The 23,035-nt window shown below is 33.8% G+C and overlaps 2 protein-coding genes across 4 annotated transcripts; both read right to left on the reverse strand.

Annotated features, from left to right (window-relative positions):
* Positions 1 to 406: 406 nt before the first annotated feature.
* Positions 407 to 2,984, reverse strand: LOC111303009 (pathogenesis-related thaumatin-like protein 3.5). Of its 2 annotated transcripts, XM_022899022.2 has the most exons (3): positions 2,602 to 2,979; positions 1,796 to 2,489; positions 407 to 1,115 (listed from the first exon to the last, which is right to left on the reverse strand). In XM_022899022.2, exons 1-3 carry the CDS (start codon positions 2,765 to 2,767, stop codon positions 932 to 934), a joined length of 1,044 nt encoding a protein of 347 aa, XP_022754757.1. In that variant the 5' UTR covers positions 2,768 to 2,979; the 3' UTR covers positions 407 to 931. The 2 variants fall into 2 exon arrangements, with proteins under 2 accessions (XP_022754757.1, XP_089614185.1); XM_089758059.1 differs by lacking the exon at positions 407 to 1,115 and having other exon boundaries at positions 1,792 to 2,489; positions 2,602 to 2,984.
* Positions 2,985 to 19,493: 16,509 nt separating this feature from the next.
* Positions 19,494 to 22,071, reverse strand: LOC111303346 (pathogenesis-related thaumatin-like protein 3.5). 2 transcript variants are annotated; one of them, XM_022899573.2, is made up of 3 exons: positions 21,687 to 22,057; positions 20,885 to 21,578; positions 19,494 to 20,205 (listed from the first exon to the last, which is right to left on the reverse strand). In XM_022899573.2, the coding sequence occupies exons 1-3, from the start codon at positions 21,748 to 21,750 to the stop codon at positions 19,998 to 20,000; spliced, it is 966 nt and encodes a 321-aa protein (XP_022755308.1). In that variant the 5' UTR covers positions 21,751 to 22,057; the 3' UTR covers positions 19,494 to 19,997. The 2 variants fall into 2 exon arrangements, with proteins under 2 accessions (XP_022755308.1, XP_089614189.1); XM_089758063.1 differs by lacking the exon at positions 19,494 to 20,205 and having other exon boundaries at positions 20,881 to 21,578; positions 21,687 to 22,071.
* Between the last annotated feature and the right edge of the window lie 964 nt (positions 22,072 to 23,035).

Below are 23,035 nucleotides of genomic sequence, written 5' to 3' on the forward strand. Positions count from 1 at the left end.
AACTATATATATATATATATATATACTTTTAAATATTTCCCTTTCTTTTTGTTTTTTTTAGGTGAATTATCGACTCTTTTTTTGAACATATACCCGCCACCCCAAGGCCCCACTCCCCTTTCCTACACCACTGCCATTTTTTTTCTTTTTGAAAATTAATCCAATAATGTTGATTGCAAATTTAAATGCTTTAGCTCATGGTCTCTTAACATCACATTTTACACAAGTCACCAAATTAGGTAAAAAGATAATCTTATCCTCCACATCTATTGCTATCAAAAAAGTTGCATGCAGCACACTGTTGATAAAAGGTTTACTAATAATAGAAATTGAAAGATATTGTCGTTGGAATATGTTATGCAAAATGACAAGGAAATCCAACAAAAACAAAATATGGAGAGAAAAATTGGTAATAAAAATAATTCATTTTATTTGGAAGCAAATGTGATAGTATTTTACACAATCTAATTGATAGATTCGTAAAAACCAGCAATCAAATGAATCCCATCCCTTTCTATAATATAAAAATGGAACCTAAAATAAAAATAGAAAAATGTTTCTCAACTCTAACAGCCTCCGATTTCGTGCATTTGGCCCTTAAACACTCCCTTCCCCCCCCCCCCCCCCCCCCAAAAAAAAAAAAAACCCACCACTCTCTGCATATTGTCAATTGGATTGTTATAGATAGAGCAAACGGCTAGGGGGCTTCGATTTAATTGACGGGTGAGTTTTTTCTGTCATGACTAGATCCCACGTCATCATGTCAAGCCCACCCATTAATGATACGGACATCCCCAACCACCCCAATGGACCAAAGTTTCAATGGGGCTTAGCTATATTCTGCCTGTTTTTGCTAATGTAATATTTCTAAGTTTACGGCCCATGGCCCCTAGCCCTACAGATAAGGTTAGGCAACAAGGGAGAAGGGTTGTCACGACCACCAAATCGCCAATGTGATGCCAACGATTCCCGCAATCGCATGTGATCCGAACACGTGGGTGCACGTGGCCGATGATGCCGCGCTGTCGTCCGAGGCACCTTGGTACACCATTGTGCTGTTGGTTAGAGATGACGTTGTCGTCGTTGTTGTGTTCTGCCCTCGCGATGATTTCTGGCTGCAATTTACGCACCAAAATTAACAGTTAAAAACTCAGAAAAAGCAAATATGTTGACAAAAATGCCAACGTGTTTATTTATATTACTTCCTATTTCCGTGAACTGCCCGTTAACTAAAACTACAATAATAGAACTTTCATTGGCGTGCAAGTATTCAGTCTGGCAGAGCCTTGGTCTCAATTTGCGGGTTTGGTATCAAAACGCGATGCCTATCCCAGTGGATTGATGCATGTTCATGGACATGCATTAATTAGACAGCTAATCATTTTCAGCCAGAACGCCCACAAAGGCCGTTCTACACCCCACCCTACCTGACATTCCAAGGAGGCACGACTGTTAACTAGATTTGTAATTATGATTTTCTTTATTGGAGATGTAACTATACACCAAATCTTCAGAATTAATTGGCTCAGCTAGCACCCCAGTGCTTTGACTGTAACTCAACGGTTAGCGGCATCAGCACGTAAACGTCAACATGTGCCACAGTCGACATAATAAGATGGCAAATTATTTGTTTTCTCAGAGCAATGTGAAAAGTTGCGCCATAACTGACAAACCCTTCACGCGAACGTTTATATTTACTGCCTTTGTCGACAGAACGTTCTTTTCATGACAAAATTGCTCTTTAACGTTAAAAGTGTGAAAACAAAAGTTGAAAAGGGCTTGTAAAGTAGATTACCTAGTGTTAGGGGAAGGGCAGAAAGTAATGATATAATCAGCATTCGCACATGTGCAGGTGCTGGTCAGATCATCATAGGCATAGCTGTAGGCCTGTGGGCACGCTGTCTTGAAGATCTCCGAGTATGAGGAAGGCTTGCAAGTATCGGGTGTGCCATACTGGCCTGTGCAACAGTACTGTGGCTGGCGGAAGGCCTCGCAAGCACTCTTGCAAGCGACGCCGTCGCCGCTGTCTGTGCTCATCACCTTGAGCTCTGAAGGACACGAGTCATTGAGATCAGCTACGCAGCCAGTGTAGGTACAATTTTGCCCTGTCCCACCCTGAGGAACTACTAACATAGGGATGTTGTAACCGTCCACCAAACTCACATCATAAAAATCAAAACCACCAGCACCATCCAAAGTAAATTCAGCCAAAGTGGCAGGTGGGGAAGCGCCATTTCCTGAACATTCTAGCTTCCCGGAGCCACAATCACCCGTCAGACATGAAAATTTTCCGGTAGAATCTTGGGAGCAATGGGTTCTACCCCAAAAGCGACCACCCCATGATGTCGGTGGGGTAATTGTTTTGGTTTCACCACTTTGGAGAGTAAAGCCCGTTGTGGAAAGTGTTGGAACACCTGCGTTTGAGAGAATTCCAGGCCATACCACATAATCGCATTTGTTTACTATGGTAAAGGTTGTTGCTTGCACTCCTGTTTACAATGTAACGAAAATCAATTAAAAAAAACCAAACTTGAAACCAAATCCTGATAATTAACACGAGAACTGATTAAACATCGATCATTCAAAGTCTCCCGTGAGTACCTGATATGAACGAATGTGACAGAATAAAAACACTAATAACAGCAACAACTGTAGGTTGGGCCATCAAAGTTTGCAAGAAGAATCCTTTATATAATAAGGAGAAAGAAGAAGAGGGAGTTGGAATGGATGGGCAAAGTCCAACGCTCTTCTTCTTCTTCTTCTTCATCTTCTTCAGAAATGGGGTTGGGAAAGTGTGAGATTCTGCAACGCCGATAAAGAACGTGAATTTATAGGGAAATGCAGCTTCAAAGAATAACGTCAGCTACAGTCAAGCAGATGAATGTGGACCAACTAAAAGTTGCTAATGTCTTGTGATCTACTCCATACCCTACCAGATTTGGAGACGAGTTGCAGTGGGTTTGGCTGAGAATTTCTTTCCTTCCTCTTGGTTTTTTGCATGTAAAACTTTTTGAATAAATATTCTCGTAACGTCTAAATCTTTATACTTATTGCTAGATATTAACTTAAAGAATTACCATCAATCAAGGAACACTTAAGCTTAAAGGTCTCTAAAAAAATAAGTTCGATCTATTAATCAGAACAAGGTTCAGGAGTTCGGTTACGAGTGAGAAAAGTTATAGTACCCTTACAACGTCTATCGAAAGATGATACTAGCTTGATTCCGTGTTATCCATTAAGCCTTAAAAATTTTACCAAGTAATTAATTATTGAAAATTATTTTTAATTGACTCCAATACTTTTGACAAAAAATTAAAAATATTTTCTCACTTCAAGAGTATACAAGAAAATTACTGTTTCACTTGCAGAGACTCAATCGTCGGATTATTTAACAAAAAAAATATAAAAAAATAAAATAAAATAAAAATAATGATTCACCTTTTGATATAAATATTTTTCTTTTCATTAAAAAAAACTTATTACTTTTGTACAAGTAAAATTTATACTAAACTTTTCCTAAAAGTAATTGAAAATTTTTATTTTAAACATTTTATTTTTAAGAAAAATTGATACTTTCAATTTTTTCCTAAAAATATTATTTTTAAACTTTTTATTTTTAAGAAAATTAATACTTTCAACTTTCTCCCCAAAATGTTTTTGAAAATTTTTATTTTAGAAACTTTATTTTTAAAGAAAATTGATACTTTCAACTTTTTCTCAAAAATATTTTTTTTGAAAATTTTATTTTAGGAAAATCATTAAAAAAATAAAAAAAATTAAGGAATACCAAATAATTCTAATTTAGAAATAATAATAATAATAAATAAATAAATAAATAACCTTAAGGCGACTTAGTTCAGCGGCTGAAATCGGCTCGACTCCAGGAAGAAAAACGACTCGAAAACGCGGCTCAGGAGTGCGCGGCTCGACTCGGCTGGCACTTGGGTTAGACGCAGGTCAAAAATGGGCTAACGCTCGGGTCGGGTCAGATCTTGACAAAATGCACATATTCTGTTTAAGCTTTGACGCAAAACGACGTCGTTTAACTTGCGTATAAAAGGAAAAATGTTTCTCCCCCCACACTCTCTCTATTTTTTTCTCTTCTTTTTCTCTCTCTAGATGATTTTTGATCGTCATTTCTGGTTGAATATCGCTAGGAAAGTCATCGATTTTTGGGTATATCATCGAAAATTAGGTTTTCATGTCGGATGGTCACCGAAAAACTTGAATTTTTGTCAAAAAATTCACCGGATTCTGAAAATTTCCAAAAAATTTCTAGAAAATAAAGCCAAAAATTCAAAAAAAAAATCTAAAATTCCTAAAATTGCTAAACAATATTTTTTTGCTTCTGTTTTTCTTTTTTCTTTCTTTCTGTGTGTCTTCAACTCTGTGTTCCAACATCTATTTATAGGGATTGATCAGAAGAGTTTTTGATCAATCACAATTCCATCTGAGATTGAGATTTAATCTTTAAATCATATTCCAACTCTACCTGCCCTCAAATTCACGGTCAAATCGACCTTCATCATTTTTTTGATTATTTTTAATTAGTCTAATCATTATCTCTTAATTAATCAAGAAAAAAAAGATAAAAATATAAAATAATAATAATAATAATAATAAAAAATAATACTAATAATAAAAATAAATACATAAAATAAATAAATTAAAAAATGTGAGCCTATCTTGCCCATTTGGACCAGGCCCAATTGATTCGGGCCTAGACCAAATTGAATATCTATAGCTGCCCTTCTTTTCATATTTTTTGTGAAACAGAAATTGTACAAAGACGTAGACACACATTCAAGACTCAACTCGATCCCTTTTTTTATATTTTTATTTTTTCTTAATCAAAGCTCCTCTAATCAGAGGCTCAATGACTTTAAAAAAAATAAACAAGGCTCCTTTAAGCAGAGGCTCAATGACTTTGGAAAGATAAACAAAACTCATCTAACCAGAGGCTCAACGACTTTGGACAAATAAATAAGGCTCCTTTAAGCAGAGGTTCAACGACTTTGAAAAATAAACAAAGCTTCTCTAAACAGAGGCTCAACAACTTTGAGAAAAAAAAATAAACAAAGCTCCTCTAATCAGAGGTTTAACAACTTTTAAAGAAATAAATTGCTCCTTTAAACAATGGCATTGCAATTTTGAAAAAAATAAATTGTTCATCTAAACAGAAGCAACCCCGACTTTTGAAAAAATAAATTGCTCATCTAAATAGAAGCACCACAACTTTGAAAAAAATAAATTGTTTTTCTAAATAGAGACAACCATAACTTTTGAAAAAATAAATGCTCATTGACAATCATGTCTAGAGGAGTCAAAGATCATGTTCGAAGGAATTTCAAGAGATTATACCCAAGGGTTTTACAAATCGATCTTGATACCGAGAGATATTTTTTTTCAAGAATTAGAATCTTACCTCACAAACTATTTCTCGAATTTGAAACTTTTACATCATAAAGTCTTCACATCTGTCTTCTCCACGTAGGATCTTAGAATACCCTTACTTTTTGAATTTATGCACTATGCTTTCCTAAAGGTAATATATGCTATGCGAAATGCAATGCATGCTATGCAAATACTGGCTAATTAATTCCCATTCAGTTGTGGTACTCAAATTTTTCAAGCTCTCTTATTGGGCCTTGAAGCCTTTATTCTTCGAAGATCAAATCAGCATAGCTCTCAACAATTTCTTTCATTTAATTTTCATATTCTTTCTACTAGAAATCCCTTTCCAAATTCAATGTCTTTATCAGGAACTGAACATCTCAAATTTGCCCTTATCACTCTCGACCTTTCTAATGTAATGTAGAAATCTTTAATGCTATTATTCATTTATCAATCATTATTTTAATATCAAAAAGTAAGAATGTATTCACACATTTTTTCCATTGCAAGGTATGGAGAAGAAAAGAATAAGAATGATTAGGAAATAGTCAATAGAAGAAACACACAAAGAATAAAGTAAAATGCCTTTTATTAGCAAAAATGTTGATAAATTTTGGCCATGAATTACAAAGATAGGTATAGGGGAACAATGCCTAAAAATGAACAATCGGATAATCATGATAACACATCTCACGATCTTTTTTGAAAAACTCAACCACCCAATTCACTTAACAACTTAGAGCTCCTCAGAACATGCTAGCTTTCATGCTAATGAATTTTTAGATTTGATGCTATGTTTCCCTTATCTAAGCTGTATTTTCAAGTTTTCTACATAGATAAATCCCTTATGACTCAAATCGCCCTTTTGAGATTTTTGCCTTGAGTCTTGTCTTTTTTTTTATTTTTTATTTTTTTAAGCATAGTATTTTTTCACAGCATCAGAATTTATAAGATGGGACAAATCATATTCATCCATCTCAACCAATATCAACGTTCCACCTGAGAAAGCCCGTTTTACCAAATATGGCCCTTCCTAATTTGGAGTTCATTTTCTTCTATTATTGTGCTGATTTGGAAAAATTTTTTTCAAGATCAACTCTCTTTCTCGAAAGCAACCGGGTTAAACTTTTTGTCATGAGCCTTTATAATTTTTTTTAATATAGCTGACCATGATACAATGCAGTCAACCTCTTTTTCTCAATGAAATTCAATTGTTCATAACGCTCTCGAACCCATTCAGCCTCTTTTAGTTCAACTTTCTTCAGAACCCTCAAAGATGGGATCTCTACTTCTATGGGCAATATAGCTTCCATCCCATAAACCAAAAAAAAATAAAGTTACCCTAGTAGAGGTGCGCACTGACGTTTGATATGCAAGCAGTGCAAATGATAACTTTTCATGTCAATCTTTATAGGTTTCGATCATCTTTTCAATTTTTTTTTATATTTTTGTTAGCTGCTTAATTGTCCCATTCATTTTTAGACAGTATGGCATCGAGTTATGATGCTTGATCTTGTATTAGGCATATATTTCTTGCATCATCTTGCTATTCAGATTCTTGGCATTGTCCGAAATGATTATCTCTGAAAGTTCATATCTGTAGATGATATCTCTTTTTATAAACTTACAAACCATAGATCGTGTTACATTTGCATATGATGCTGCCTCCACCCATTTCGTGAAGTAATTTATCATCACAAAAATAAACTTATGCCCATTAGAAGCCTTTGGGGTAATAGAACTAATGACATCCATGCCTCACATAGAAAATGGTTAGAGTGGTGCTAAAACATGTAAAGTAAATAGTGAAACATGAATCTTGTCAGTATATATCTGGCATTTGTGACATTTTTTAGTGTAATCAGTGCAATCATTTTTTATTGTCAACCAATAGTACCTTAATTTCATGATCTGTCTTGTCATCATATGTTTATTGGTATGTACTTTACATATTTCATCATGTACCTTTTTAATGATTTTCTTGCTTCAACCTTATTTACACATTTCAACAATACTTGATTATGATTTTTTTTGTACAGAATATCTTTATCTAAGAAAAAACTCATAGCTAATCTTCGGATGATCCTTTTATCGTCCTCTGTTGCTTGAACTGGGTATTGCTGGTCCTTAATGTATTGTAATATATCATAAAACTAAGGCTTCCCATCTTATTCTTTTTTTACATTAGAGCAATGAATTGGCATATCTTTGACATCTAACCTAATAAGCTGAATATTAGTATTATCACTAATTTAGATCATTGCAGCCAAAATAACCAAGGTATCAATAATCAGATTTTTCTCTCGAGGTAAATGATCAAATTGGATATCTTCAAACTGCTTTATCAACTCTAAAATATACTTGTGATATGAAATGAGTTTTAAATCTCTCGTCTCCCATTCTCATTTCAATTGATATATAACTAGAGCTGAATCCTCAAACACTTTTAATGCTTTACCTTTTTTATCGATAGCAGCTTGTAAACCCATGACACATGTCTCATATTCAACGATGTTATTTGTGTAATTTAAATTTAACCTCGCTGTTATATGGTAGTATTGTTCTTCTGGAAAAATCAAAATTACCTCAATTCTATGTCTCAAGGCATTGGCAACTCCATCAAAATACATCTTTCAGCACTTTTTTTCATGTTCTCCTTTCTCTAATTAGGAAACAATCATCAGATCTTCATCAAGAAACTCCAATCTTATTGGTTCGTATTCTTCAGTAGCACAATCTATAAGAAATTTGATTATAGCACTCTTTTTTATTACTTTTTAGCTTACATATATGATATCACATTTTGAGAGCATCACTTGTCACCTAGCAATTCTCTCAGACAAAGAAGGTTTCTCGAAAATATATTTAATTGGATCCAATTTTGCTATAAGCCAAGTGGTGTGATAGAGCATGTATTGTCTGAGTCTTTTGGCAGTCCAAGCTAATACACAACGCATTTTTTTCAAAAAAAAATACTTAGACTCATATTCAGTGAATTTTTTACTTAAATAATAAAAAACTCTCTCTTTTCAACCATATTCATCTTACTGTCCCAGCACACATTTCATTGAATTCTCGTACACTGTCAGATATAAAATTAAAAATTTTTTAGAACAGGTGGCACCAACACTGAAAGATTTGACAAGTATTGCTTAATTTTATCAAAAGTCACTTGACATTCCCCATTTCATTCTTCAGGATTATTCTTACGAAAAAGCTTAAAAATGAGATCATATTTATAAGTAAGCTAAGATATGAACCACGAAATATAATTCAATCTTCTCAAAAAACCTCAAATTTCTTTTGGTGTACTCGAAAGTGACAAATTTTGAATGGCCTGTATTTTGTCTGGATCGACTTCAATCCCTTTTTCACTGACCGTAAAACCTAGTAACTTTTTTTACTTTACCTCGAATGTGAGCTTGGCTGGGTTTAACTTGAGTTAAAAATTTTTCAACCTCTCAAATAATTTTTTGAGGTTGATGACATGATCTTCATTTTCATGAGATTTTACAATCATATCGTCTACATACACCTCAATCTCTCTGTGCATCATGTCATGAAAAATCGTCATCATGGCTCTTTGGTACATTGTCCCAGCATTCTTTAACCAAAAAAATATAATTTTATAGCGAAAGATTCTCCATATGGTCACAAAAGTGGTCTTTTTCATATGATCTATAGTCATTTTTATCTGATTATATCCTGAGAATCCATCCATAAATGAGAACATTGAATGCTTAGTCGTATTATCTACCAGTATGTCGATATGAAGCAAAGAAAAATTATCCTTTGGGCTAGCCCTATTCAAATCATGATAGTTTACATATTTTCATACCTTTTCATCTTTTTTAGAAACTATTACTATATTGGCTACCCACTCTAAATACTTAGCTACTTGTAAGAAACCTGCATCAAACTATTTTTTTACCTCTTTTTTGACCTTTAGTAGCATTTCAAGCTTTATTCGCCTGAGTTTCTGTTAGATTGGCTTACATTTTGGCTTCAGGGATAGCTTGTGCTCTACTATCTCCATACTCAGCCTTGGCATATCCTGGTAAGACCAAGTAAACACATATATGTATTCTCGAAGTAGATCTTTCAAATGTTGCTTATCTCCTGATGAAAATGAAGTACTAATTTTAACCTCTTTCTTATCTTTTTAATCTTTTAAATTCACCAAGTCAGTTATCTCTTGATGAGGCTTAATTGGCTTACTTTCTTGTTCAATCAATCTCATTAAGTCCGGAGGTATAACATACTCTTCAAAATTATCTTCATTGTCAAATTCATTAGTGTTAATTAAATTTTCAAAATTAATCGCCTGATCATTATTATAATTATCTTCTTATTTATTGAAAGACCTAAAATTAAATGAAATGAGATATGTTGACAAGATGTGTTTGAAAAATGAAAAAATGACAATAATGAAGGCATAAGAAAAAATTAATGAAAATACATCCTTCTTAATCTGTATTAAAATAATAAAAGATAAATGGCCCAAACAAGAAAGATCACCCCAATGCCTTGGACAATAGCTATTGGGATGTACAATTACATTAAATTAGTCTCAAGGGTAAAAGATATTTCAATGGTACTCCAATTGTTCAACTCGTAATATGACGGACAAAGGCAGACCCACCCTTCTTGTTTAAGCCCCATTTTATTTTCAATAGCATGGATGGTTAACTAGGTGAATGCCTTTTCCATACTTCGTTCATAACTTTTTTTTGCATTTGGGTACACGAATCCTTCAGGCCTAAAAGTCTCGTATAAGTGTGGGATGATCATTAATCTTACTCTTTTACCTACTGGTCTCCTCCTGATCTTCCATCTTTTTGCTTCATAACCTAAGCCTAGCCTTTTACTGTTATCCACCACTGTTGAGGGTTCTTTTATTCTTTGTAAGTTTTTGTCCAGCCCTACTCTTGGATACCAACCCTTATTGATGACTTGGCACATTACTATTTTTGAAAAGGGTTAATTTTTATATCCTTCATCCACAGAGTTGATTAATTTGAAGGATCGACAGGAGCATTCCATTACTTTTTTAATAGCTTTCACATATGGAGTATTTAAAAATTGAGTCACTAACATGTCTTCTTCTTCAAATATCACTATTAATTGACCTTCTACATTAAACTTGATCTTTTGATGTAGGGTAGAGGGCACAGTATCTGCCATGTAAATTTATGGCCTTTCGAACAGACAGCTGTAAGATAGAGAGATATCCATCACTTGAAACTTCACATTAAAAGTGTATGGCCCAATTTGTAAAAATATTTTGATATCTTTCAGGACTTCTTTTTTGGTCTCATCAAAAGCTCACACGACCATTTGATTGTCCTTCATATGAGAGTAATCGATAGGTAGCCTTGTCAAAGTTAACATAGGCATAACATTGATAACAGAATCATTATCAATAAGGACCTTAGCTATGATATGGCTCATGTACTTAATTGTGATATGTAGAACCTTGGTACCTCTTTTTCCCTTTAAGGGAATCTCATCATCACTGAGTGAAATATAATTTGGCATGACTAAATTTTTTGTCAGATGGTTCACATATTCAACAAACACATTATGTGCCATATATGCCTAGTTTAACACCTTTAATAGAACATTTTGGTGTGGTTCTGAGTTTAACAGCAATAATAATAATGAGATTCATGTTGACATTTTGTTCAACTATTCAACAACTGAATATTCACTAAATTTTATCAGTTTTAAAAATTTACAAGCCTCTTTTTTTGACACCGACTTCGAACAATCCTCTTTAAGTTTCATTTCAGGGTTATTCCGTTCTTATCTTATCTTGGCTTTCTCTTTTATAACCTTTTTTAATATTTTTAGAGTGTAGCATCTTTCACTTCGGGTAATACCTCTTACACCAGTTATATTGGAGGCGTCAGTCTTATAAGTATTCTCTTTTTACCCCTAAACTACTGTATCACAATTATATTTTTAGGGTACAACTTTATCATCTTTATATGAGAATGAAGTTAGAACTTTAAAAGTTACTGACCTGGGAATGAGTTTGTTTATGGCTGACTTTGATTTGTTCTCACAGTGAATCGTCACCGACTTTAGAAAAAATTTTGCAGGCTTATCAGTCATGGATACTTCAACATTTTTTGAGTCTTTTTTCTCTTCATAGACTTTCATCTGGTATGAATCTAAGAGCTTTTGTACCTCTTGGTGAAACTGCTCATAAGTTAAAATAGAATGACCAATTATCCTACTATGATATTTACAACTAGTTTTGGTTATATATGCTCCATGATAATTATACGAACTCACTGGTTGTATCATGTTAGCTTTTCATAAAGCATCAAATAGCTAACTAAGAGGTGTCTTAATATCTACCATTTTTTCTTCGAATGATGCACATATTCTTCACTCAGAGCATTCATATTGTGATTAGGTAAAAGATTACTACTAACATTTGATGCAGTTACTCCTCTTATATCAAAGCTAATTATTCTATCCTTGATCAGTCGTTGCACTTTTGTTTCAAGGTAGTGTAATTTTTAGTGGAATGACCAGTAATCTCGTAGTAATAGTCATAATGGGTTGTGAGATCATATCACTTAGGGTAAAGTAACTTGAGTGGCTTTAATTTACTAGAAGTAATCAGATGACTATTGTAAAGCTCACGATATAACTCTATATAGGTCATGAGAATTGGGTCAAATACAAGCTTTTCACGAGTAGTTCGTTACTCTCATAAACCACTGATTGGATTGGCTGAATGGGTTTGAAGTCTTGGGGTAGAATGAGTGCTAAGGCTGTATGCGATATTTTGAGGTTTAAAAATAGATTGATAGGTTTGAGGGTAAGATGACTGTGAGATTGGTTGGTATGAGTAAAAAAAAATGTTATTTATAGCAGGATAATATGAAAGATATCCTTGTGGTGGGTAGGGTTGATAAACCCTGAATTGTTACCTATCAAAGCTCATAGCTTGAGCTTCAATCTTTTTTTTTTGGGCTCTCTTACTTGATGCCTCTTTTCCTTTTAACTTACCATTCTTAATGGTATTTTTAATAATTTCTTCTGAAATCATTATGTCAGTGAAATTTTTTATTGTATTCTCTATCATCTTTTTATAATATGAAGATTTTAGAGTGCTGACGAACAATACTGTAGTTTTTTTTTCAGTTAGAGGTGATTGTACTTGAAAAGCTACATCCCTTCACCTCTGGGTATATTCTTTAAAAGACTCATTTATTTTTTTTCCATGTTCTACAAAGATAAATGATCAAGAGCTAAATCTATGATATGTCGGTATTGACTAATAAAATCATGAGCCATGTCCTTCAAGAACGGATGCAAGTTTTATCCAACTGGACATACCACTTAGCAGCGGAACCCATAAGGTTATCTTGAAAAATATGCATTAATAGTTTTTCATTATGGGCATGGGTAGCCATCTTTCGACAGTACATGGTGATATGAGTTTTTGAACATTTTATACCATCATATTTTTTAAATTTTGATACTTTAAACTTGAGTGGAATAACCACATCTGGGACCAAGCATAGCCTAACAGCATCAACAGAACCATCAAACCCAATTCTTTCTATAGCTCATAACCTCTGTTCAAGCATACTAATCTTTGAATCTTTCTGAGATTCCATCACTTTTGCCTTTCTTTCTCCTTCTCTTTCAAGTCATCAAGATCAAGAACTTGAATTGGTTTTACTACCTTTTTAGTAAAGATAGGATTCACATAACTATGGTAATGCCAAGGGTTTGAAGTTGATGGCATTCCAGGGTATATAGGATATGTGAACTGCTATGGCGATATATCCTATGTGGACTGAGCTTGTTGTGGATCAAAACCTGAGGGATATAGAGGGTCGACCACTTCTTATGATGGAGGGTCCTATTAGCTTATGTTTTCTTTTATCTTTTTTCTCTAATTTAGCTTGTTGAGAGCATCTAAAATCCTACTCAACTCATTTTCAATCTTTTCTTATGCTTTTTCTAATTTTTCAAATCGATGAGAGTTTTCTTGCTCTATTTGTCTAGTTTTAGCTCTTATGTTATATCGGTGGGTGAGATTTTTACTGGATGGAGCTATCTTTGAACCTTGAATACCATATTTTAGGATTAGCAAGTTTATATGACTATATCATGGTTATTTTAAATATGTTGAAAGAGAATGCAATGAATGAAAATACATATATGGAAAGAACATTTGCTTTGAGACAGTGTTCAACCAAAAGATTTCATTTATTCCAAAGAACTTTCGTTTATATAAAATTTATCATCCTAGAGTTATAACCATAAATTCATTTGATTTGCTCATACTAGTCTCTTACTTTCTCGATAAAGTTTAGCAGGCGCTGCCCATGTTCTCCTACTTGGGCCATCACCTGTTTCAATGCCTCTGCCTCTTTTACCATCTCTCTTGCCTTACATACCCCTTCGTAAATTTAAGTCGTTAAGTGCTCAATGTACTTCTGTCTTCTTAGGTTCTCTCTTTTACTACACCAAACTTGGTATGATAACTCTTTATGCTCTCTAACCAATGCAGCAATATAGTCTTCTTGTTTATTCAATTTCTATCTCAACCTACTTAGGTAGCTATTCAACATGTTAATTCTCTGTTTATACTTAGATACTTTTTTCTTCCAGTTCAGCACATTCTTGCTGCAATTACGTATTTTTTTTAGTCAGCTCAATAATTGTTATTTCTTTGGCTTGTACCATCACATACAACCTTTTATGTTCATGGTATAACTTCGATAAGTCTTGGATAGCTGTGTCACATTCCCTAGCAATCTTGCAAACTTTGACTTCTTACTTTTCAGCTCTACCTTTCCATTGATCATTCTCTTCTCGAAGCTTTTGAATCTCTTACTTTAACTTATCCTTTTTCGGCCTCAAATTCTTTCTTTGCAAGTTATAATTCTGATAGTATTTTTTTTTAGCATTTCTCCTGTTGACGGTTGAAAACTTTTATAAGTGAATATCATTTTTTATCTTCGTCTTACTCTCCAAACCAAGTACCTCTGAGTGACTTTATCAGTGAATAGTACAAGACTCACTCTACGAGGGTTTTTTCATGCCTTAATTACCTCATTCATCCTCTGAAATGCTTTTGGCTCACTGTAAGAAAAATATGATTAATGAAGCTCATGCGTCATAGGAATGAACAATTCTACCCCGATCTGTCTTCTCACTAGAAGTGGTGCATAACTTGTTACTCCTTATAAACCCAATAGTGGCACCATAATGTTATCTTTATACTGATATAGCATAGGTTCATGATTCATCCATGGGACCAATCATCTTACTTCAGTGCTTGTCAATTTTTGTAAGACAGCTACTCACCCTTTCTTATACTTTTGTTCTGACCACCCACTTTCATAAAATTTCTTAATCGGAGCTCGACTATAAACATAAAGTTTCAAGAAAGCATATTTTCTCCATTCAAAGTAGCTTTTCATTCATAGATACAATAACTATATGCAGCCTATAAAATGTCTTCCATTTTGACGACAGTAACTCAAAGATCTAACAGTCTCTGCTAATATTATCGTTGAATGGTTACAACCATTGATCACACTTTTGAAGAAGTCAGTCACTGCTATTTCAATATAACCCATAACTTTTAGAAATATCACCATTTCGTATATGGCTAAGACAAATATATCTAACCCCCGTTTTTCGTTGGCATGTTGCACTAGGAAACCTATTCTTATTTCTTCTTTATATGAGAATCCGTAATCTCTTTGTCTATCCTCATGAAATGGGCCAAATCGTTACGAAATCTTGACTTGTGTTTTTTGACATATATCTTATCAAGAGCCTTGAAATACAGGCCCAACAAAGTTAAATATTCTTCGATGATTGGTGTCATGTCAGCTTTATTAAAGATGAAACACTTGTATGCAGGATCCTAGAATTGCACTACAACTCTAATTAGTTGATTGTTGACTTTTATTACAAGAATGTGTGTTATGTGCCCATGCCTCTGGCAAAACTTCTCTTATCTTGATGGACTCATCTTTTTTCATATATCAAATAAATCCTCTAGATTATTTTATTTGAGAAAGATAGATGTCTCTTGAGACAAGGTAAAAGTATATCCGATTGGTAAACAGTCATCCATTTTTAGTTGAATCTTTTATGACTGGACCTTTACTTCATTTGGTGACTCACAAGGAGCTAATACAGACGAAAACTTTACATCGGTTTGTCATGACTTCAATTGAATCAGTAATGATTTCTTATATTTTCAGGGGAGAAAATATTTCTAGCGTTCTTGGTCACCATTTGGCAACTAAGGAAGAGTGCATCAATCTTGCCAGCTGTTGTGAATCAATCAAACATCTAAAGCTCAACTACATGCTAAGTTTTGGAAAGAGGAGAACCATGTCCATGGATAGATACATCTTTTAATAATACGTTTAAATTAAGGACGGTAACTTTTGTAGCACGATTTAAAATGAAGTTTAGTACGAGAATATCATTTCAAAAATCATATTAATTTATACATAATAATTAAATCATTGTGTGACAAGTACGATTTTATGTGGTGATAATATTGAATCATCAAGAATAATCAGATTATTATTTTGGAAAGTGATTATAATCTCATCCAAAAAAGTAAAAAAATTTTATTACTAAGATAAAGTGATATGTAAAATTAATAATATATAATTTTACGTATTTAATATGTGAATTAAAAACTTATTTTTTAAAAAATTTTAATTAATTTGTATAATAATTTTATATTTTAAAACTAATATTCATGGTAATAAATAAAAAATAATTTGTGTGTTTTTTAATATTTTATATATAATATATTTATTCATTTAGCAGATTAGTTTAATTTTTTAATTCAAATATATTTTTACATAATTTATATTATAAAAATAAGTTCACCTTGATATATTTATTATTAATTTGTTTACATAATAAATATATTTATTAATTTAATTATTATTATTATAAAATAAATAAAAGATTATTAATATTTTACAAATTAATATAAAATCATTAGTAGTAACAAAAATAGATCTTTAATTACTAACTATTAATAATTGATAATCAAATAAAATTATTTTAATAATAAGATTAACTCGATAATTACACAATTATGGTGATCTTGTAAAATATATGATTCCTTTGGACTACCAACATGTTCTGTATTTGAATGATAAGGTTTCACAAATGCATTATTGTTGCTTTTACGATTGAAACTGTGAGAGAATTATTATATTAAACTCGAATGAGATATTAATAAATTTATGGAGGCCAAGAGCAGTACTATAAGAGAAAATGGGTGGAAGAAGGTTGCCTCAATTGCAACTATGTTTTCTCAAATAAGTGGTTGTTTATTCATGTAATTTTGGAAGCTGGACTAAATTTTATGGCTTGTTTTCTGTTTATTTGTACACATTGCAAGACAATATGGGCCGTAGTCCCATATTTTACAAGAGAATCCTACGATCCAACTATTAAAAGTGCATTAGGCTCCTGAACAAACTTCAGAAAAAAAAAAAAAAAAAGGAATTTAAAAGAACAGAAATTCTGTACTTGGATATTGGGACTAATTAAGAATGTTCATGACAAATTCCGGATAATTAATCCAAATTTTTTTTTGAGAAAATTAATCCAATAATATTCATTGCAAATTTAAATGCTTTAGCTTATAGTCTCTTAACATCCCATTTTACACGAGTCACCAAATTAGGTAAAAAAGATCATCTTATACTCCATAGCTATTGCTATAAAAAAAAGTTGCATTCAGCACACTGTTGATAAATGGTTTACTAATAATAGAAATTGAAAGATATTGTCGATGGAATATGTGATGCAAAATGATAAGGAAATCCAACGAAAAACAAAATATGGAGAGGAAAATTGGTAATAAAAGTAATTCATCTTTCTTGCTTAGTCAAAAATGGCGAAGCTTTTAATTTTCAAAGTTTAATAGTAAACAAGGATTATAAGAAGCAGTGGTATTATTATTCTAAAGCAACCTTATCCATTAGTACACATAAGAATCTTGAGTTTGACAAGACAAATGAACAAATAGCGTGCTGTTTTCTCTTCTTCAAGCAAAGCATATGCTTCCCTTGGACTACCAACATGTTCTCTGACTTCTGATCATGACGAGACTCGCCACACCACCAAACCTTTAGCCGGGGTCATCAACTTTGACAAACAGAATTTTTAACAAAGACCCAATAATCAAAGGTTCAATGCAACAAAACATAAATTGTCTTTTTCTTCAGAACCTGGACTTATGTTTTACCTAAAAGAGGGGATCAGGTAAATTTTGGCAAATTCAACAGGTTATACAATTAGGCAGGTAAAATATAAAAAAAGCAGACATCTAACCACATGCATTTTTGTCTGTTTCAAACATGCACATAATAATACAGAGTCCGAATCACACTCAAGACTAATAGTGATAAAAACTATAAATTGCAGCCTGCGTGCTCTAAAAACTGCTGGATTTGAGCTTATTTACCCCCTGGAATTCGACGGTTGAAACCAATAAATCATCTATATTCTGTTGACTACCCCCTTTGCTCCTTGGAATGGCTTGGCGGCCGTGAACTTTGTTTTGTCTTGTGAGATTTTACCAACGTTAGCTTATGAGAACGACCTGATCCCCCATTAATTAATGGAGATTCCCGGTCTCCTCGGCCATAACAGTTTTGAGCGTGGGCTATTAGCAAAGTGGGGCCATAGCGTCACCAGCTTAGCAATGGAGACTAAGGCCCTATTTTAAATTTTATCATATTTTCAGTATAATACAATTGAACTCATTGTATTAAATATTTATTTTAATAAAATTTATTTAATATAAAATTTTTATTAATTTTTTTTTCAAAATTAACTATAATAATTTTATTTCAATTACAATTACAATATAATTTTATTATTGTTTTCAATATCAATGATCGTGCAAATAGAGACGTTTCATCTATCTCTTTAGTGTACGCATTGTTGTCCGGGCAAAGGTTAATCACGCAACTATCGAGCATTCTAATTTCCGCTGCCCTGGAATGGATAAGCATTAGCATGCGTCCATGCGCATGACGAAAGCACCGATGTGCGACCATGGTGGATCAAATCACTGTGGCTGTGACTAATTGATGTTAACATGCATGTTGCAACCAATTAGAGCATCTAATTAAGCAAAACTTATTTGCCCAAATAATAATATTATATTTTGGCCTAATTAAAACAGGATTACTTGTAAATATGTATGAATAAGGTTTCACAAATGCATTATTGCTGCTTTTGTGATTGAAACTGTGAGAGAATTATTATATTGAACTCGAATGAGGTATTAATAAATCTATGGAGGCCAAGGGCAGTACCAGAAGATAAAATGCGTGGAAGAAGGTTGCCTCAATTGCAACCATGTTTTCTCAAATAACTGGTTGTTTATTCATGTAATTTAGGACGTTGGACTAAATCTTATGGTTTGTTTTCTGTTTATTTGTACACATTGCCACCGACAATATGGGCCGTTATCAGTTATCCATTCAACTAAAATGTGCCTGGCTGCCAGCGATCATGCACAGAATTAATGGTAACCTCCATAATGGTTGAACCAATTTTTTTAGTATTGTTGAACTTTCAAACTGATGAAAAACTTAAACATCAAAATTTGTGAAATGTGGATCAAACTAGTATGTTTATATTCATTATTCAAACTATATATATATATATATATACTTTTAAATATTTCCCTTTCTTTTTCTTTTTTTTTCATTTTTAAGTGAATTGTCGACTCTTTTCTTGAACATATACCCGCCACCCCAAGGCCCCACTCCCCTTTCCCACACCACCGCCATTTTTTTTTTTGAAAATTAATCCAATAATATTGATTGCAAATTTAAATGCTTTAGCTCATAGTCTCTTAACATCACATTTTACACGAGTCACCAAATTAGGTAAAAAGATCATCTTATCCTCCACAGCTATTGCTATCAAAAAAGTTGCATGCAGCACGCTGTTGCTAAAAGGTTTACAAATAATAGAAATTGAAAGATATTGTCGTTGGAATATGTGATCCAAAATGATGAGAAAATCCAACAAAAAACAAAATATGGAGAGAAAAATTGGTAATAAAAATAATTCATTTTTCTTGGAAGCAAATGTGATAGTAGTTTACACAATCTAATTGATAGATTCGTAAAAACCAGCAATCAAATGAATTCCATCCCTTTTTATAATTTAAAAAATTGAACCTAAAATAAAAATAGAAAAATATTTCTCAACCCTAACAGCCTCCGATTTCGTGCATTTGGCCCTTCAAACAACCCCCCCCCCCCAAAAAAAAAAAAAAAAAAAAAAAACTCCCACCACTCTGCATATTGGCAATTGGATTGTTATAGATAGAGCAAATGGCTGGGGGGCTTCGATTTAATTGACGGGTGAGTTTTTTCTGTCATGACTAGATTCCACGTCATCATCAGTCAAGCCCGCCCATTAATGATACGGACATCACCAACCACCCCAATGGACCAAAGTTTAGATGGGGCTTAGCTATATTCTGCCTGTCTTTGCTAATATAACATTTCTAAGTTTACGGCCCTATGTGGCCCCTAGCCCTACAGATAAGGTTAGTCAACAAGGTAGAAGAGTTGTCGCGACCACCAAATCGCCAATGTGATGCCAACGATTCCCGCAATCGCATGTGATCCGAACACGTGGGTGCACGTGGCCGATGATGCCGCGCTGTCGTCCGAGGCACCTTGGTAAACCATTGTGCTGTTGGTAAGAGATGACGTTGTCGTTGTCGTTGTGTTCTGCCCTTGCGATGATTTCTGGCTGCAATTTACGTACTAACATTAACCGTCAAAAACTCAGAAAAAGCAAATATGTCGACAAAAATGCCAACATGTTTATTTATATTACTTCCTATTTCCCTGAACTGCCCGTTAACTACAACTACAATAATAGAACTTTCATTGGCGTGCAAGTGTTCAGTCTGGCAGAGCCTTGGTCTCAATTTGCGGGTTTGGAATCAAAACGCGATGCCTATCCCAGTGGATTGATGCATGTTCAGGGACATGCATTAATTAGACAGCTAATCATTTTCAGCCAAAACGGCCACAAGGCCGTTCTACACCCCACCCTACCTAGCATTCCAAGGAGGCACGACTGTTTAACTAGATTTGTAATTATGATTTTCGTTCTTGGAGATGTGACTATACACCAAATCTTCAGAATTAATTGCCTATGCTAGCAACCCAGTGCTTTGCCTGTAACTCAACGGTTAGCTATATCAGCACGTAAATGTCAACATGTGCCACAGCCGACATAACAAGATGGCAAATTATTTATTTTCCAGAGCAATGTCAAAAGTTGCGCCATAACTGACAAACGCTTCCCGCGACCGTTTATATTTACTGCCTTTGTCGACAGAACGTTCTTTTCATGACAAAATTACCCTTTAACGTTAAAAGTGTTAAAACAAAAGTTGAAAAGGCTTGTAAAGTAGATTTACCTAGTGTTAGGGGAAGGACAGAAAGTAATGGTATAATCAGCATTCGCACATGTGAAGGTGCTGGTCAGATCATCATAGGCATAGCTGTAGGCTTGTGGGCACGCTGTCTTGAAGATCTCCGAGTATGAAGAAGGCTTGCAAGTATCGGGTGTGCCATACTCGCCGGTGCAACAGTACTGAGGCTGGCGGAAGGCCTCGCAAGCACTCTTGCAAGCGACGCCGTCGCCGCTGTCTGTGCTCATCACCTTGAGCTCTGAAGGACACGAGTCATTGAGATCAGCTACGCAGCCAGTGTAGGTACAATTTTGCCCTGTCCCACCCTGAGGAGCTACTAACATAGGGATGTTGTAACCGTCGACCAAACTCACATCATAAAAATCAAAACCACCAGCACCATCCAAAGTAAATTCAGCCAAAGTGGCAGGTGGGGCAGCGCCATTTCCTGAACATTCTAGCTTCCCGGAGCCACAATCACCCGTCAGACATGAAAATTTTCCGGTAGAATCTTGGGAGCAATGGGTTCTACCCCAAAAGCGACCACCCCATGATGTCGGTGCGGTAATTGTTTTGGTTTCACCACTTTGGAGAGTAAAGCCCGTTGTGGAAAGTGTTGGAACACCTGCGTTTGAGAGAATTCCAGGCCATACCACATAATCGCATTTGTTTACTATGGTAAAGGTTGTTGCTTGCACTCCTGTTTACAATGTAACGAAAATCAATTAGAAAAAACCAAACTTGAAACCAAATCCTGCTAATTAACACGAAAACTAATTAAACATCATTCAAAGCCTCCTGTGAGTACCTGATATGAACGAATGTGACAGAATAAAAACACAAATAACAGCAATAACTGTAGGTTGGGCCATTAAGCTTAAAGTTTGCAAGAAGAATACTTTATATAATAAGGAGAAAGAAGAAGAGGGAGTTGGGATGGATGGGCAAAGTCCAACGCTCTTCTTCTTCTTCTTCTTCTTCAGAAATGGGGGTTAGGAAAGTGTGAGATTCTGCAATGGCGATAAAGAATGTGTATTTATAGGGAAATGGAGCTTCAAAGAATAACGTCAGCTACAGTTAAGCAGATGAATGTGGACCGAACTAAAAGTTGCTATTGTCTTGTGATCTACTCTATACCCTACCAGATTTTGAGAAGAGTTGCAGTGGGTTTGGCTGAGAATTGATTTCCTTCCTCTTGGTTTTTTGCATGTAAAACTTTGTGAATAAATAAAAATAGAGATAAAATATAAGGCTCTACAAAAAAAAAAAAAAAAACAGCTTTCATATGCTAAAATAATATTGGCAAGTTCACAATAGAAACAAGATATTTAATTAACTGAGATTTTTAACTGGTAAAAATATAATTGGAATAATCTATCTAACCAGCTATTGTGTCTACCCTACGGGACTTTTTCAGTAAATATCGGTTAAAGACCAATTTTCCCTTTGAAAGAAAATTGTGAAGTGCAATTTGCAGAACATTCGGCTGAGGTCAAAATTTTGGTGGCGTTGTTAATTGTCTTTTGACTAATTATTAAAATATGGATCCAACATTTCTTTAAAAAAAAAACAAACAGATATCGAGCCAACATACTGGTATGCATGATTTTCTAGTTTTCATTTATTATTATATTTTACCTCTTGGAATAAGTAATTTTTTTATTTTATAAAAGAGACCGATGATAAAAAAAAAAGATTACACGTGCTACAATTTGAATTCCTGATAATAGATATATCTCTTGATAATAATTATATTAATAAATTAAATTAAATTTCAAATTTAATCGTGGACCAAGTAATCTTCATTTTTAACATATTGGCGATAACTTTCTCCAATATTCTGCATTGTAAATTCATGCAACCGATAAAATAACAAAGATAAATACTCAATGTGGCTAAATGCATGTGCAGAAGGTGGAATTTAAGTTAGTTGCAAGATGTAAAAGCTAAGCTTGAAGATAGCACAGATCCATTTGGTAAGTTATAAATTTGATAATTAATCATAAGAGGACAGTTCATTATTCAATTTTTAGTTTTCCAATGCATTCTTATTAATGAAGTTTTAACGAACCTATAAAGTAGTAAGAATAATGACAATGGCATCTATAGAAATGAGCAAACCTTCAATTGTCAGTGAATTAATACATGGCATTTATC

Source organism: Durio zibethinus, chromosome 3 (assembly GCF_047325235.1).
Source record: "Durio zibethinus cultivar Kanyao isolate XHJ-2024 chromosome 3, ASM4732523v1, whole genome shotgun sequence".
Classification (NCBI taxonomy): Eukaryota; Viridiplantae; Streptophyta; class Magnoliopsida; order Malvales; family Malvaceae; genus Durio; species Durio zibethinus.